The sequence below is a fragment of the Triplophysa dalaica genome, chromosome 2, assembly GCF_015846415.1.
Source record: "Triplophysa dalaica isolate WHDGS20190420 chromosome 2, ASM1584641v1, whole genome shotgun sequence".
Classification (NCBI taxonomy): Eukaryota; Metazoa; Chordata; class Actinopteri; order Cypriniformes; family Nemacheilidae; genus Triplophysa; species Triplophysa dalaica.
In genome coordinates this window covers 32,445-50,139 of record NC_079543.1, presented here as the reverse complement: position 1 = coordinate 50,139, position 17,695 = coordinate 32,445, and the positions used below count along the sequence as shown (strand labels likewise).

General features: G+C 42.8%; 1 protein-coding gene across 2 annotated transcripts; it reads right to left on the bottom strand.

Annotated features, from left to right (window-relative positions):
• Positions 1–31: 31 nt before the first annotated feature.
• ears2 (glutamyl-tRNA synthetase 2, mitochondrial) lies at positions 32–17,270 on the bottom strand. Of its 2 annotated transcripts, none has more exons than XM_056735701.1 (9): positions 17,058–17,270; positions 16,488–16,643; positions 4,994–5,183; positions 3,307–3,779; positions 1,635–1,743; positions 1,007–1,160; positions 630–760; positions 413–548; positions 32–329 (listed from the first exon to the last, which is right to left on the bottom strand). In XM_056735701.1, exons 1-9 carry the CDS (start codon positions 17,143–17,145, stop codon positions 240–242), a joined length of 1,527 nt encoding a protein of 508 aa, XP_056591679.1. In that variant the 5' UTR covers positions 17,146–17,270; the 3' UTR covers positions 32–239. The 2 variants fall into 2 exon arrangements, with proteins under 2 accessions (XP_056591679.1, XP_056591680.1); XM_056735702.1 differs by having other exon boundaries at positions 16,488–16,584; positions 17,058–17,196.
• Positions 17,271–17,695: the final 425 nt, after the last annotated feature.

Below are 17,695 nucleotides of genomic sequence, written 5' to 3'. Positions count from 1 at the left end.
ATAGCATTTAAAACCTTATGTTTGTCCAGCTGTAGCGTTTATAAATAACATTGTTGTATACACGTTCATTCACTAATAATCATTATTACTGAGATTATAGGTCCAAAAATATGTGAACGTGTCTTCAGGTAAGCAGTGATGAGGACTTATAATAACCCACTTGACCAAGAAGTCCCATTCAAAACAAGTGTTTTTTGTGAATAAAGAGAAAAACAAAGTTTTTTTAATATATATTTTTATTAAAGTTGATATTGTAAAGCGTTCTGAAGACGAGCACACACCTCCTGTTCTCCCAGAGAAATCATCATCTCCGCCACACTGGGACCTTGCTGTCAACAGAGACACACACAGACACTCAGCACACTTCACAACAGCATTCAGCATGTTACCTGTGTGTGTGTTTGTGTGTTACCTGGTGTGCGCTCAAGGCCAGTCTCAACACTCTCATGAAGATGCTGTATTTTGTTTTCGTCAGTTCCCTGCTCTTCAGTTTCAGCTCAGAGTTCAACATTTCAGTGGACGTCAGAGACCTTTGACCTTCAACAAGCCTTACCCATACACACACACAAACTATGTTTACCTTAAAGGCACAGTATGTAAATACACAATTGTAAATGTACGAGACTCACTGTATGACTGCTGATATGATGTTTGCTGCCTCTGATGTCACTTCCTCCAGCTGCTGACGGGAGACATGTGGCCGGATCCACAAATATGAATACAAAGGGCCCAGCAGGTCATTTAATGAGTAGATGTGACCCTGCAACACATAAGTCATCATGAAATCAAACAATAAACTTACAACAAACCAATCAAACAGGGAAAGACAAAATAAAGCCCCGCCCAACATTTCAGAAGCCATTTCACTCAGATACACGTCACGGTACAGAAGTCAATCGCAACTTCTGTTTCATGGTGACTTTAAATGATCATCTCCAGTAGTGTGTGAAATATAACAAAGTCAGCGTACACACACACAGAATGACATATATTGATGTAGTCTAACCTTCCTGAGCTGCAGAACTCTCTGGATGTACTGGGCTTCTAGAACGGCACAGTCGTCAATTTGAGATTTGTGTGTGTGAAGAACAAACTGACGCATCTTCTCCACCAGCACGGCACATTTGCCCTCATCCTCGATCCTTCGCTGAAGATGAATCCTAAAATCACACACAGACAAGTTATTAAGCGTCTCAGCCGTTGATAGTCATAATGAGCAAAATCGAGAAAGATCAGATAAACCACAGAAGTGCTGCGCTTTAGTAACTGTCAAGGTTGTTTGTGTAATCTTAGTTAAAAATCAAACCATTAACGTCCCAATATAACAAAATACAAGAAGGAAAGAGAACATGTGACCGCTCTACTGTCTGAAGTGCTTCCATCACTACAGAAAAATATGAAAGAATTTACAATCAACACCAACCATATAACCATAGAAACAAGAATCTTCTCAATCATAATATACACTAACACACTAGAATACATTTCGTGTCACCATCAAATCAGTTCACAAAGATGTTTTTTGCGTACAAAGCGCAATAAAAATACACTTGAGATTATGCTGATGGCAGTGATTTATGTGCTCAGAATTATCTTTATCTGGACAGTTTGACATTTTCTGTAGGACAACAAACCTGTTGAAATCTGCAAGTTTGTCCAGATCCAGCAGGGCGGAGTGAGTTGTGATCTTGGAAATGTTAAACTCACTGATTAACTCATCCAGCTGTCGACCGATATGATTACCTGCAAGACAAAAAAAACAACAACATTTATTTATTAGAAAACAATATTCTAATCTTAAAAAGGTAATAATTCAGAAAACACCTCAATTTTTAATCACAACAGTTCCTAAAACATTTCCTATTAACATCGTGCTACACATCATGTGTCACTATTTTTGCTTGAAAAGACATTGCGTATGTACTCACTGGATGTGATAAAGAGAATAACGAAGAAGAGATACACCAAAATGATGGATCCTATGAAAGGTTTTATACCACACACACACATTTGTGCAATGAAAAGGGACGATTTTGATTAACCATTGAGTAGAAATATTTTTCCCCTCGGCCAGTGAATAAATGAGCTGTTAAATGATGTGTCCTGAAGCAACTGCCGTTAAACAAAAGGGTGAGGATGATGAGGTAGCACTAACGCGCACATTCCCATCAGTAAACACAGTAAAGAAGAGTCAGGACACTGGCTCGGAACAGAACACATACTACTACTAAAATATAAAATACTACTAAATACTAAAATAAACTCATGGTTAGTTGTCAAATTACAAGTAAACGTCTCCTATATGTGACATCAAAAGGGTAGAAAAACCCCCTGTGTGTACACCAGACACGACGCTACACGATGTTGTTAATGGGTTTGTGGTGTCGTGCCGCATCTAGTGTAGACAAAATGTAAACTGATTTATGGGTTCTAATGCGTTCTAATGTCTTGTTGCGTTGCGTCCGGTGTAGACCCGGTGTTACACTGAAGATAAATGTCTCGACACGCACACACATGAAGAAAAGTCTCTAAAAGCCATCTCCATCAAAACATTTTTACAGTTACAATGTTGAGAGAGTGCTCTCCACACATACTAGTATACGTTACTCAAACAATTTAGCTTCTAAACCTGCTCAATATCACACTCTGACCGGTCTGAAATATCTGGTATTGCTGAGAGAAATGTAGGATGTCTAGTTTATATACAGTATTAGTGGTACACCAGCCAGAGCTGTTAAACTCTTAAAAAGATCATGAACAATTTATTTAAACAAATTTTTAAGCAATACCATTTTATCCATGAATACTTTTAACAGTTTTATTTCAATACAATTTAAAACATGAACTAATTTGTTTAATCACTTTGAATTGTATACAGTGTACACTGGTGGCCACTTCACATTTGGACAAGTAACACCCTTTGACTCTTAAGGATGGGGTTAGATCAGAGTCCTGAAGAGTCGAGTTTCTAGTATGCTGGTAGGATGTTGATGAGCTGCTTCAGCTTATGTTTGAGTTCAACTTTAGTGGTTCCCCACCCTGCTCCTTGGGCCTCCATCCAAGAATGTTTCGATGTCTCCCTATATAGAACACTTGATTCTACTGGCACACCCACTCACTTTAGAAGAGAAGCCTGCAACCTTTAGCCAAAAACACCTCACGTTTGCCATTACTATTTCTCCAATAAAAAGTATTTCCGACCCTTCCCTAACGCTGTATAAGAGTATCTGGTTATGTTGTTTAAAACTGTGCAGTTTTAAAGGATGTGAAGGGAGTCATGACAATGATGGATTCGAAAAGACTTACTGCTGAATCCTGAGCCGGCATGAGTGATGATGTCCAGTAAGGTTTCAGGTAAGAAGCCCTGCTCTCTGAAGCTCTGGATGTAAATGTCTCCCTGTCTCTTGGACAGTTTGGTTCCATCACGGTTCAACAACAGAGGCAGATGAGCGTAAACGGGTGGAGTCCAGTTCAGCGCTCTAAAGAGCTGCAGATGCTTACTGGTGGACACGAGCCACTCAGAACCGCGTAGAACGTGACTGATTCTCATGTGATGATCGTCCACAACGTTTGCCAGGTGGTACGTGGGGAATCCGTCCGCCTTCAGTATGACAGGATCGCCCTCCACCGCCGCCACCTCGTGTCTGCTCCAACCGAAGATCAGATCCTGAAACGGCTCTGCGCCGGTGTCCAGTTTAAAACGAATGACGTGCGGGACTCCTCGCTCTAGCTTCTCCCGGATCTGTTCTGGCTTCATGTGACGACACCGGTTATCATACCTGAGAAAGAGACAGAGTGAGAGAGTGATAGTGAGTGAGAGCGAGTGAGCGAGTGAGAGCGAGTGAGCGAGTGAGAGCGAGTGAGCGAGTGAGAGCGAGTGAGCGAGAGCGAGTGCGAGCGAGTGAGCGAGAGCGAGTGCGAGTGAGTGAGTGAGTGAGTGAGTGAGTGAGTGTGAGTGATAGTGAGTGAGAGCGAGCGAGTGAGAGAGCGAGAGCGAGCGAGTGAGAGAGAGTGAGCGAGTGAGTGAGAGAGAGTGAGCGAGTGAGTGAGAGCGAGTGAGTGAGTGAGAGCGAGTGCGAGAGTGAGAGCGAGTGAGCGAGTGAGAGCGAGTGAGCGAGTGAGAGCGAGTGAGTGAGAGCGAGTGAGTGAGAGCGAGTGAGTGAGTGAGAGCGAGTGAGTGAGTGAGAGCGAGTTAGTGAGAGTGAGTGCGAGTGAGTGAGTGATTGAGAGTGAGTGATAGTGAGTGAGAGCGAGCGAGTGAGTGAGTGAGGGAGTGCGAGTGAGAGAGCGAGCGAGTGAGTGAGTGAGAGAACGAGCGAGTGAGTGCGAGCGAGTGAGAGCAAGCGAGCGAGCGAGTGAGTGCGAGCGAGTGAGTGAGAGAACGAGCGAGTGAGTGCGAGCGAGTGAGTGAGAGCAAGCGAGCGAGCGAGTGAGTGCGAGCGAGTGAGTGAGAGAACGAGCGAGTGAGTGAGAGCGAGCGAGTGAGTGAGAGCGAGCGAGTGAGAGAACGAGCGAGTGAGTGCGAGCGAGTGAGTGAGTGAGTGAGTGAGTGCGAGCGAGTGAGTGAGAGCGAGTGAGTGAGAGCGAGCGAGTGACCCTTGTGTTTGGATAAGATACATGTGGATAAACCCCTGGATTTTTAATACTATCACTGAGCTCTATGCGTGCGTATGTGTGTATGACTTTAATGTTTTGCTTATAGTCAATATGTCTCATGTACAGCTGCTTTGTAACAATGACTTAACTAATTCTTTTGGCTCAAGAAGGAACTTGAACAGAATCTTTTGTAACGTAAAGTGCAGGAAGAATGAAATTCTAATGAAACATTGCAGTTATTCTTCCGATTTATTTATTGAATGTCTGTTGATTCTTGTTGTGTTTGCTCTGTTGTAAATTCAGGTAACCTCTCAAGAGATGAAGATCTGAAGGATCATTATAAAACAAAACTTAGTGACTGTGAGTTTCATCACGTGTTTGTATGTGGACTCTTTACCGTGGTACATGTCCATTCCTCTGAGCCTCTTTCTTTAACAGCTCTAGTCTCTGATTGGAGCAGAAGCAGTAGTAGGCGTGTCCTGTGTGCAGCAGCGATGATGCCGCTTGTGTGTAGAGCTCTAATCTTTCAGACTGAACGTACGGCCCGTAATCTCCTCCAGAGCGGCTGCTTTCATCAGGTGCCATCCCTGCAACACACACAATATACACACACACAGTTGTGTCTCTGTCCACTTCAGCATATCCACAAACAGTTGTGTACCTGCTCACTTTAGCATATCCACACACACACACACACAGTTGTGTACCTGCCCACTTTAGCATATCTACACACACAGTTGTGTACCTACTCACTTTAGCATATCCACACACACAGTTGTGTACCTGCTCACTTTAGCATATCCACACACACAGTTGTGTACCTGCTCACTTAAGCATATCCACACACACAGTTGTGTACCTGCTCACTTTAGCATATCTACACACACAGTTGTGTACCTGCTCACTTTAGCATATCTACACACACAGTTGTGTACCTGCTCACTTTAGCATATCTACACACACAGTTGTGTACCTGCTCACTTTAGCATAACCACACACACACAGTTGTGTACCTACTCACTTTAGCATATCCACACACACACACACACACACACACACACAGTTGTGTACCTGCCCACTTTAGCATATCTACACACACAGTTGTGTACCTGCTCACTTTAGCATATCTACACACACAGTTGTGTACCTACTCACTTTAGCATATCTACACACACAGTTGTGTACCTGCTCACTTTAGCATATCCACACACACACACACACACACACACACACACACACACAGTTGTGTACCTGCCCACTTTAGCATATCTACACACACAGTTGTGTACCTACTCACTTTAGCATATCTACACACACAGTTGTGTACCTACTCACTTTAGCATATCTACACACACAGTTGTGTACCTACTCACTTTAGCATATCCACACACACAGTTGTGTACCTGCTCACTTTAGCATATCTACACACACAGTTGTGTACCTACTCACTTTAGCATATCTACACACACAGTTGTGTACCTACTCACTTTAGCATATCTACACACACAGTTGTGTACCTGCTCACTTTAGCACAACCACACACACACACACACACACAGTTGTGTACCTACTCACTTTAGCATATCCACACACACACACAGTTGTGTACCTGCCCACTTTAGCATATCCACACACAGTTGTGTACCTGCTCACTTTAGCATATCCACACACAGTTGTGTACCTGCTCACTTTAGCATATCCACACACACACACACACACAGTTGTGTACCTGTCCACTTCAGCATATCCACACACAGTTGTGTACCTGCTCACTTTAGCATATCCACACACACACACACACACACACACACACACAGTTGTGTACCTGCCCACTTTAGCATATCTACACACACAGTTGTGTACCTACTCACTTTAGCATATCTACACACACAGTTGTGTACCTACTCACTTTAGCATATCCACACACACAGTTGTGTACCTGCTCACTTTAGCATATCCACACACACAGTTGTGTACCTACTCACTTTAGCATATCTACACACACAGTTGTGTACCTACTCACTTTAGCATATCTACACACACAGTTGTGTACCTGCTCACTTTAGCATAACCACACACACACACACACACACACACACACACAGTTGTGTACCTACTCACTTTAGCATATCTACACACACAGTTGTGTACCTGCTCACTTTAGCATATCCACACACACACAGTTGTGTACCTGCCCACTTTAGCATATCTACACACACAGTTGTGTACCTGCTCACTTTAGCATATCCACACACACACACACACAGTTGCGTACCTGCCCACTTTAGCATATCTACACACACACAGTTGTGTACCTACTCACTTTAGCATATCCACACACACACACAGTTGTGTACCTGCCCACTTTAGCATATCTACACACACAGTTGTGTACCTGCTCACTTTAGCATATCCACACACACACAGTTGTGTACCTGCCCACTTTAGCATATCTACACACACAGTTGTGTACCTGCTCACTTTAGCATATCCACACACACACACACACAGTTGCGTACCTGCCCACTTTAGCATATCTACACACACACAGTTGTGTACCTACTCACTTTAGCATATCCACACACACACACAGTTGTGTACCTGCCCACTTTAGCATATCTACACACACAGTTGTGTACCTGCTCACTTTAGCATATCTACACACACAGTTGTGTACCTGCTCACTTTAGCATATCTACACACACAGTTGTGTACCTGCTCACTTTAGCATATCTACACACACAGTTGTGTACCTGCTCACTTTAGCATATCTACAAACACAGTTGTGTACCTGCTCACTTTAGCATATCTACACACACAGTTGTGTACCTGCTCACTTTAGCATATCTACACACACAGTTGTGTACCTGCTCACTTTAGCATATCTACACACACAGTTGTGTACCTGCTCACTTTAGCATATCTACACACACAGTTGTGTACCTGCTCACTTTAGCATATCTACACACACAGTTGTGTACCTGCTCACTTTAGCATATCTACACACACAGTTGTGTACCTGCTCACTTTAGCATATCTACACACACAGTTGTGTACCTGCTCACTTTAGCATATCTACACACACAGTTGTGTACCTGCTCACTTTAGCATATCTACAAACACAGTTGTGTACCTGCTCACTTTAGCATTTCTACATACACAGTTGTGTACCTGCTCACTTTAGCATATCTACACACACAGTTGTGTACCTGCTCACTTTAGCATATCTCCACACACAGTTGTGTACCTGCTCACTTTAGCATATCTACACACACAGTTGTGTACCTGCTCACTTTAGCATATCTACACACACAGTTGTGTACCTGCTCACTTTAGCATATCTACACACACAGTTGTGTACCTGCTCACTTTAGTATATCTACACACACCGTTGTGTACCTGCTCACTTTAGTATATCTACACACACCGTTGTGTACCTGCTCACTTTAGCATATCTACACACACAGTTGTGTACCTGCTCACTTTAGCATATCTACAAACACAGTTGTGTACCTGCTCACTTTAGCATATCTACACACACAGTTGTGTACCTGCTCACTTTAGCATATCTACACACACAGTTGTGTACCTGCTCACTTTAGCATATCTACACACACAGTTGTGTACCTGCTCACTTTAGCATATCTACAAACACAGTTGTGTACCTGCTCACTTTAGCATATCTACATACACAGTTGTGTACCTGCTCACTTTAGCATATCTACACACACAGTTGTGTACCTGCTCACTTTAGCATATCTCCACACACAGTTGTGTACCTGCTCACTTTAGCATATCTACACACACAGTTGTGTACCTGCTCACTTTAGCATATCTACACACACAGTTGTGTACCTGCTCACTTTAGTATATCTACACACACCGTTGTGTACCTGCTCACTTTAGCATATCTACACACACCGTTGTGTACCTGCTCACTTTAGCATATCTACACACACAGTTGTGTACCTGCTCACTTTAGCATATCTACACACACAGTTGTGTACCTGCTCACTTTAGCATATCTACACACACAGTTGTGTACCTGCTCACTTTAGCATATCTACACACACAGTTGTGTACCTGCTCACTTTAGCATATCTACACACAAAGTTGTGTACCTGCTCACTTTAGCATATCCACACACACACACAGTTGTGTACCTGCCCACTTTAGCATATCTACACACACAGTTGTGTACCTGCTCACTTTAGCATATCTACACACACAGTTGTGTACCTGCTCACTTTAGCATATCTACACACACAGTTGTGTACCTGCTCACTTTAGCATATCTACACACACAGTTGTGTACCTGCTCACTTTAGCATATCTACACACACAGTTGTGTACCTGCTCACTTTAGCATATCTACACACACAGTTGTGTACCTGCTCACTTTAGCATATCTACACACACAGTTGTGTACCTGCTCACTTTAGCATATCTACACACAAAGTTGTGTACCTGCTCACTTTAGCATATCCACACACACACACAGTTGTGTACCTGCTCACTTTAGCATATCCACACACACACACACACACACACAGTTGTGTACCTGCCCACTTTAGCATATCTACACACACAGTTGTGTACCTACTCACTTTAGCATATCCACACACACAGTTGTGTACCTGCTCACTTTAGCATATCCACACACACAGTTGTGTACCTGCTCACTTTAGCATATCCACACACACACACACACACACACACAGTTGTGTACCTGCCCACTTTAGCATATCTACAAACAGTTGTGTACCTGCCCACTTTAGCATATCCACACACACACACACACACACACACAGTTGTGTACCTGCCCACTTTAGCATATCTACACACACAGTTGTGTACATACTCACTTTAGCATATCCACACACACAGTTGTGTACCTGCTCACTTTAGCATATCCACACACACACAGTTGTGTACCTGCTCACTTAAGCATATCCACACACACAGTTGTGTACCTGCTCACTTTAGCATATCTACACACACAGTTGTGTACCTGCTCACTTTAGCATATCTACACACACAGTTGTGTACCTGCTCACTTTAGCATATCTACACACACAGTTGTGTACCTACTCACTTTAGCATATCTACACACACAGTTGTGTACCTGCTCACTTTAGCATAACCACACACACACAGTTGTGTACCTACTCACTTTAGCATATCCACACACACACACACACACACACACACACACACACACACACACACACACACAGTTGTGTACCTGCCCACTTTAGCATATCTACACACACAGTTGTGTACCTGCTCACTTTAGCATATCTACACACACAGTTGTGTACCTACTTACTTTAGCATATCTACACACACAGTTGTGTACCTGCTCACTTTAGCATAACCACACACACACACACACACAGTTGTGTACCTACTCACTTTAGCATATCCACACACACACACACACACACACACACAGTTGTGTACCTGCCCACTTTAGCATATCTACACACACAGTTGTGTACCTACTCACTTTAGCATATCTACACACACAGTTGTGTACCTACTCACTTTAGCATATCTACACACACAGTTGTGTACCTACTCACTTTAGCATATCCACACACACAGTTGTGTACCTGCTCACTTTAGCATATCTACACACACAGTTGTGTACCTACTCACTTTAGCATATCTACACACACAGTTGTGTACCTACTCACTTTAGCATATCTACACACACAGTTGTGTACCTGCTCACTTTAGCATAACCACACACACACACACACACACACACACACACACACACACACAGTTGTGTACCTACTCACTTTAGCATATCCACACACACACACAGTTGTGTACCTGCCCACTTTAGCATATCCACACACAGTTGTGTACCTGCTCACTTTAGCATATCCACACACAGTTGTGTACCTGCTCACTTTAGCATATCCACACACACACACACACACACACACAGTTGTGTACCTGTCCACTTCAGCATATCCACACACAGTTGTGTACCTGCTCACTTTAGCATATCCACACACACACACACACACACACACACACACACACACACACACACAGACAGTTGTGTACCTGCCCACTTTAGCATATCTACACACACAGTTGTGTACCTACTCACTTTAGCATATCTACACACACAGTTGTGTACCTACTCACTTTAGCATATCCACACACACAGTTGTGTACCTGCTCACTTTAGCATATCCACACACACAGTTGTGTACCTACTCACTTTAGCATATCTACACACACAGTTGTGTACCTACTCACTTTAGCATATCTTCACACACAGTTGTGTACCTGCTCACTTTAGCATAACCACACACACACACACACACAAACACACAGTTGTGTACCTACTCACTTTAGCATATCCACACACACACACAGTTGTGTACCTGCCCACTTTAGCATATCTACACACACAGTTGTGTACCTGCTCACTTTAGCATATCCACACACACACAGTTGTGTACCTGCCCACTTTAGCATATCTACACACACAGTTGTGTACCTGCTCACTTTAGCATATCCACACACACACACACACAGTTGCGTACCTGCCCACTTTAGCATATCTACACACACACAGTTGTGTACCTACTCACTTTAGCATATCCACACACACACACAGTTGTGTACCTGCCCACTTTAGCATATCTACACACACAGTTGTGTACCTGCTCACTTTAGCATATCTACACACACAGTTGTGTACCTGCTCACTTTAGCATATCTACACACACAGTTGTGTACCTGCTCACTTTAGCATATCTACACACACAGTTGTGTACCTGCTCACTTTAGCATATCTACAAACACAGTTGTGTACCTGCTCACTTTAGCATATCTACACACACAGTTGTGTACCTGCTCACTTTAGCATATCTACACACACAGTTGTGTACCTGCTCACTTTAGCATATCTACACACACAGTTGTGTACCTGCTCACTTTAGCATATCTACACACACAGTTGTGTACCTGCTCACTTTAGCATATCTACACACACAGTTGTGTACCTGCTCACTTTAGCATATCTACACACACAGTTGTGTACCTGCTCACTTTAGCATATCTACAAACACAGTTGTGTACCTGCTCACTTTAGCATATCTACAAACACAGTTGTGTACCTGCTCACTTTAGCATTTCTACATACACAGTTGTGTACCTGCTCACTTTAGCATATCTACACACACAGTTGTGTACCTGCTCACTTTAGCATATCTCCACACACAGTTGTGTACCTGCTCACTTTAGCATATCTACACACACAGTTGTGTACCTGCTCACTTTAGCATATCTACACACACAGTTGTGTACCTGCTCACTTTAGCATATCTACACACACAGTTGTGTACCTGCTCACTTTAGCATATCTCCACACACAGTTGTGTACCTGCTCACTTTAGCATATCCACACACACACACAGTTGTGTACCTGCTCACTTTAGCATATCCACACACACACACACACACACACACACACAGTTGTGTACCTGCCCACTTTAGCATATCTACACACACAGTTGTGTACCTACTCACTTTAGCATATCCACACACACAGTTGTGTACCTGCTCACTTTAGCATATCCACACACACAGTTGTGTACCTGCTCACTTTAGCATATCCACACACACACACACACACACACACACAGTTGTGTACCTGCCCACTTTAGCATATCTACAAACAGTTGTGTACCTGCCCACTTTAGCATATCCACACACACACACACACACAGTTGTGTACCTGCCCACTTTAGCATATCTACACACACAGTTGTGTACCTACTCACTTTAGCATATCCACACACACAGTTGTGTACCTGCTCACTTTAGCATATCCACACACACACAGTTGTGTACCTGCTCACTTAAGCATATCCACACACACAGTTGTGTACCTGCTCACTTTAGCATATCTACACACACAGTTGTGAACCTGCTCACTTTAGCATATCTACACACACAGTTGTGTACCTGCTCACTTTAGCATATCTACACACACAGTTGTGTACCTACTCACTTTAGCATATCTACACACACAGTTGTGTACCTGCTCACTTTAGCATAACCACACACACACAGTTGTGTACCTACTCACTTTAGCATATCCACACACACACACACACACACACACACACACACACACACACACACAGTTGTGTACCTGCCCACTTTAGCATATCTACACACACAGTTGTGTACCTGCTCACTTTAGCATATCTACACACACAGTTGTGTACCTACTCACTTTAGCATATCTACACACACAGTTGTGTACCTGCTCACTTTAGCATAACCACACACACACACACACACAGTTGTGTACCTACTCACTTTAGCATATCCACACACACACACACACACACACACACAGTTGTGTACCTGCCCACTTTAGCATATCTACACACACAGTTGTGTACCTACTCACTTTAGCATATCTACACACACAGTTGTGTACCTACTCACTTTAGCATATCTACACACACAGTTGTGTACCTACTCACTTTAGCATATCTACACACACAGTTGTGTACCTGCTCACTTTAGCATATCTACACACACAGTTGTGTACCTACTCACTTTAGCATATCTACACACACAGTTGTGTACCTACTCACTTTAGCATATCTACACACACAGTTGTGTACCTGCTCACTTTAGCATAACCACACACACACACACACACACACACACACACACAGTTGTGTACCTACTCACTTTAGCATATCCACACACACACACACACACACAGTTGTGTACCTGCCCACTTTAGCATATCCACACACAGTTGTGTACCTGCTCACTTTAGCATATCCACACACAGTTGTGTACCTGCTCACTTTAGCATATCCACACACACACACACACACAGTTGTGTACCTGTCCACTTCAGCATATCCACACACAGTTGTGTACCTGCTCACTTTAGCATATCCACACACACACACACACACACACACAGTTGTGTACCTGCCCACTTTAGCATATCTACACACACAGTTGTGTACCTACTCACTTTAGCATATCTACACACACAGTTGTGTACCTACTCACTTTAGCATATCCACACACACAGTTGTGTACCTGCTCACTTTAGCATATCCACACACACAGTTGTGTACCTACTCACTTTAGCATATCTACACACACAGTTGTGTACCTACTCACTTTAGCATATCTACACACACAGTTGTGTACCTGCTCACTTTAGCATAACCACACACACACACACACACACACACACAGTTGTGTACCTACTCACTTTAGCATATCCACACACACACACAGTTGTGTACCTGCCCACTTTAGCATATCTACACACACAGTTGTGTACCTGCTCACTTTAGCATATCCACACACACACAGTTGTGTACCTGCCCACTTTAGCATATCTACACACACAGTTGTGTACCTGCTCACTTTAGCATATCCACACACACACACACACACACAGTTGCGTACCTGCCCACTTTAGCATATCTACACACACACAGTTGTGTACCTACTCACTTTAGCATATCCACACACACACACAGTTGTGTACCTGCCCACTTTAGCATATCTACACACACAGTTGTGTACCTGCTCACTTTAGCATATCTACACACACAGTTGTGTACCTGCTCACTTTAGCATATCTACACACACAGTTGTGTACCTGCTCACTTTAGCATATCTACACACACAGTTGTGTACCTGCTCACTTTAGCATATCTACAAACACAGTTGTGTACCTGCTCACTTTAGCATATCTACACACACAGTTGTGTACCTGCTCACTTTAGCATATCTACACACACAGTTGTGTACCTGCTCACTTTAGCATATCTACACACACAGTTGTGTACCTGCTCACTTTAGCATATCTACACACACAGTTGTGTACCTGCTCACTTTAGCATATCTACACACACAGTTGTGTACCTGCTCACTTTAGAATATCTACACACACAGTTGTGTACCTGCTCACTTTAGCATATCTACACACACAGTTGTGTACCTGCTCACTTTAGCATATCTACAGACACAGTTGTGTACCTGCTCACTTTAGCATATCTACAAACACAGTTGTGTACCTGCTCACTTTAGCATATCTACAAACACAGTTGTGTACCTGCTCACTTTAGCATTTCTACATACACAGTTGTGTACCTGCTCACTTTAGCATATCTACACACACAGTTGTGTACCTGCTCACTTTAGCATATCTCCACACACAGTTGTGTACCTGCTCACTTTAGCATATCTACACACACAGTTGTGTACCTGCTCACTTTAGCATATCTACACACACAGTTGTGTACCTGCTCACTTTAGCATATCTACACACACAGTTGTGTACCTGCTCACTTTAGTATATCTACACACACCGTTGTGTACCTGCTCACTTTAGTATATCTACACACACCGTTGTGTACCTGCTCACTTTAGCATATCTACACACACAGTTGTGTACCTGCTCACTTTAGCATATCTACAAACACAGTTGTGTACCTGCTCACTTTAGCATATCTACACACACAGTTGTGTACCTGCTCACTTTAGCATATCTACACACACAGTTGTGTACCTGCTCACTTTAGCATATCTACACACACAGTTGTGTACCTGCTCACTTTAGCATATCTACACACACAGTTGTGTACCTGCTCACTTTAGCATATCTACACACACAGTTGTGTACCTGCTCACTTTAGCATATCTACAAACACAGTTGTGTACCTGCTCACTTTAGCATATCTACATACACAGTTGTGTACCTGCTCACTTTAGCATATCTACACACACAGTTGTGTACCTGCTCACTTTAGCATATCTCCACACACAGTTGTGTACCTGCTCACTTTAGCATATCTACACACACAGTTGTGTACCTGCTCACTTTAGTATATCTACACACACCGTTGTGTACCTGCTCACTTTAGCATATCTACACACACCGTTGTGTACCTGCTCACTTTAGCATATCTACACACACAGTTGTGTACCTGCTCACTTTAGCATATCTACACACACAGTTGTGTACCTGCTCACTTTAGCATATCTACACACACAGTTGTGTACCTGCTCACTTTAGCATATCTACACACACAGTTGTGTACCTGCTCACTTTAGCATATCTACACACACAGTTGTGTACCTGCTCACTTTAGCATATCTACACACAAAGTTGTGTACCTGCTCACTTTAGCATATCCACACACACACACAGTTGTGTACCTGCCCACTTTAGCATATCTACACACACAGTTGTGTACCTGCTCACTTTAGCATATCTACACACACAGTTGTGTACCTGCTCACTTTAGCATATCTACACACACAGTTGTGTACCTGCTCACTTTAGCATATCTACACACACAGTTGTGTACCTGCTCACTTTAGCATATCTACACACACAGTTGTGTACCTGCTCACTTTAGCATATCTACACACACAGTTGTGTACCTGCTCACTTTAGCATATCTACACACACAGTTGTGTACCTGCTCACTTTAGCATATCTACACACAAAGTTGTGTACCTGCTCACTTTAGCATATCCACACACACACACAGTTGTGTACCTGCCCACTTTAGCATATCTACACACACAGTTGTGTACCTGCTCACTTTAGCATATCTACACACACAGTTGTGTACCTGCTCACTTTAGCATATCTACACACACAGTTGTGTACCTGCTCACTTTAGCATATCTACACACACAGTTGTGTACCTGCTCACTTTAGCATATCTACACACACAGTTGTGTACCTGCTCACTTTAGCATATCTACACACACAGTTGTGTACCTGCTCACTTTAGCATATCTACACACACAGTTGTGTACCTGCTCACTTTAGCATATCTACACACACAGTTGTGTACCTGCCCATTCCAGCATGTCTTCGATGGCATCAGCGGCTCCTGGCACCAGTCGTGTCCGGTCGGTGTCCTCAAGGCGCAGAATAAACGTGCCACCGCGCTGTTTGGCAAACAGATAGTTATAGAGAGCAGTGCGAAGACCACCGAGGTGCAGAAACCCTAAACAAACAACAACATCCCAGTACACAATAATCCAAACAATCCAATGTAATCATTTATTTATATAAGCCGCTTGTATCCAAAGTGCCATTACAGTGAATTCAAGCGGTGACGTGTTCCCTGCCTGAGAATCCTTCTGTGGAAACTAACCTATTTTATTTCAAAAACCTAATTACCTGTGTTTTATTTCATCAGTCTGTCTCTAAATTCTTCTAGTGCTTTTAGTTTCTTTTGTTCAGCTGCACGTTCATATTTAAAACATGTATTTCATTTATATCACGCATGTCTTCTGGTAATACTAAACGTTGATTTAAATGTTCTTTATTTCGTTTAGCTTTGTATTTGTATTTTCGATTATATTATCATGCATGTTTTCTTTCTTTTGTGTGTTTATAATATTTATAATAGTTTTACCTGTGGGACTCGGAGCGAATCTGACGCGCGTGCAGAATCTTCTGCTTACACCGTGTCGCGTAACTTTTCTTAAAACACATCTGAACATTTTCCTTCATTAACACAAAATTATGGGAATGAACAAACGAAAAATTCAGTTCAACAGCAGAAACAAGCAACGACATTAACACATATACAGCAGCTGCGTGCGCTGATCCCGTCGCGTCGGTCCACTTCCTGTTTCAAAAACAAATTCAAAATAAAAGTGCAAGCACTCGCGAACACCCAAAACTGTTTGTGTCCGAAATCGCCTATTATACCCTCATTCACTATTCCCTACACTAGTTCACTAAAATATAGTCCACTGTAAGGAGCGTGTTTACGAGTGAGTGAGTAAAATCGGACACACTGCAAACGCTGCGGATAATGCAGCGGAAGTGCACTATATAGGTTTGGAATGTGGTAAACTTTAGGATATTAGCGTTTTAAACAGCAATACCGTGTCATTAAATAAAGGGTTAGGAGTTATTTATTTTCTGTTGCAACAATTATGTGTTTTATTATATTATAATTATGTGGCAATACCTTTTTTTTTTGAGCGATGATTGGTTATGAAGGCAGAAGGTGGGGTTTTGGACTGATTAAAAAGGAGTTCCATC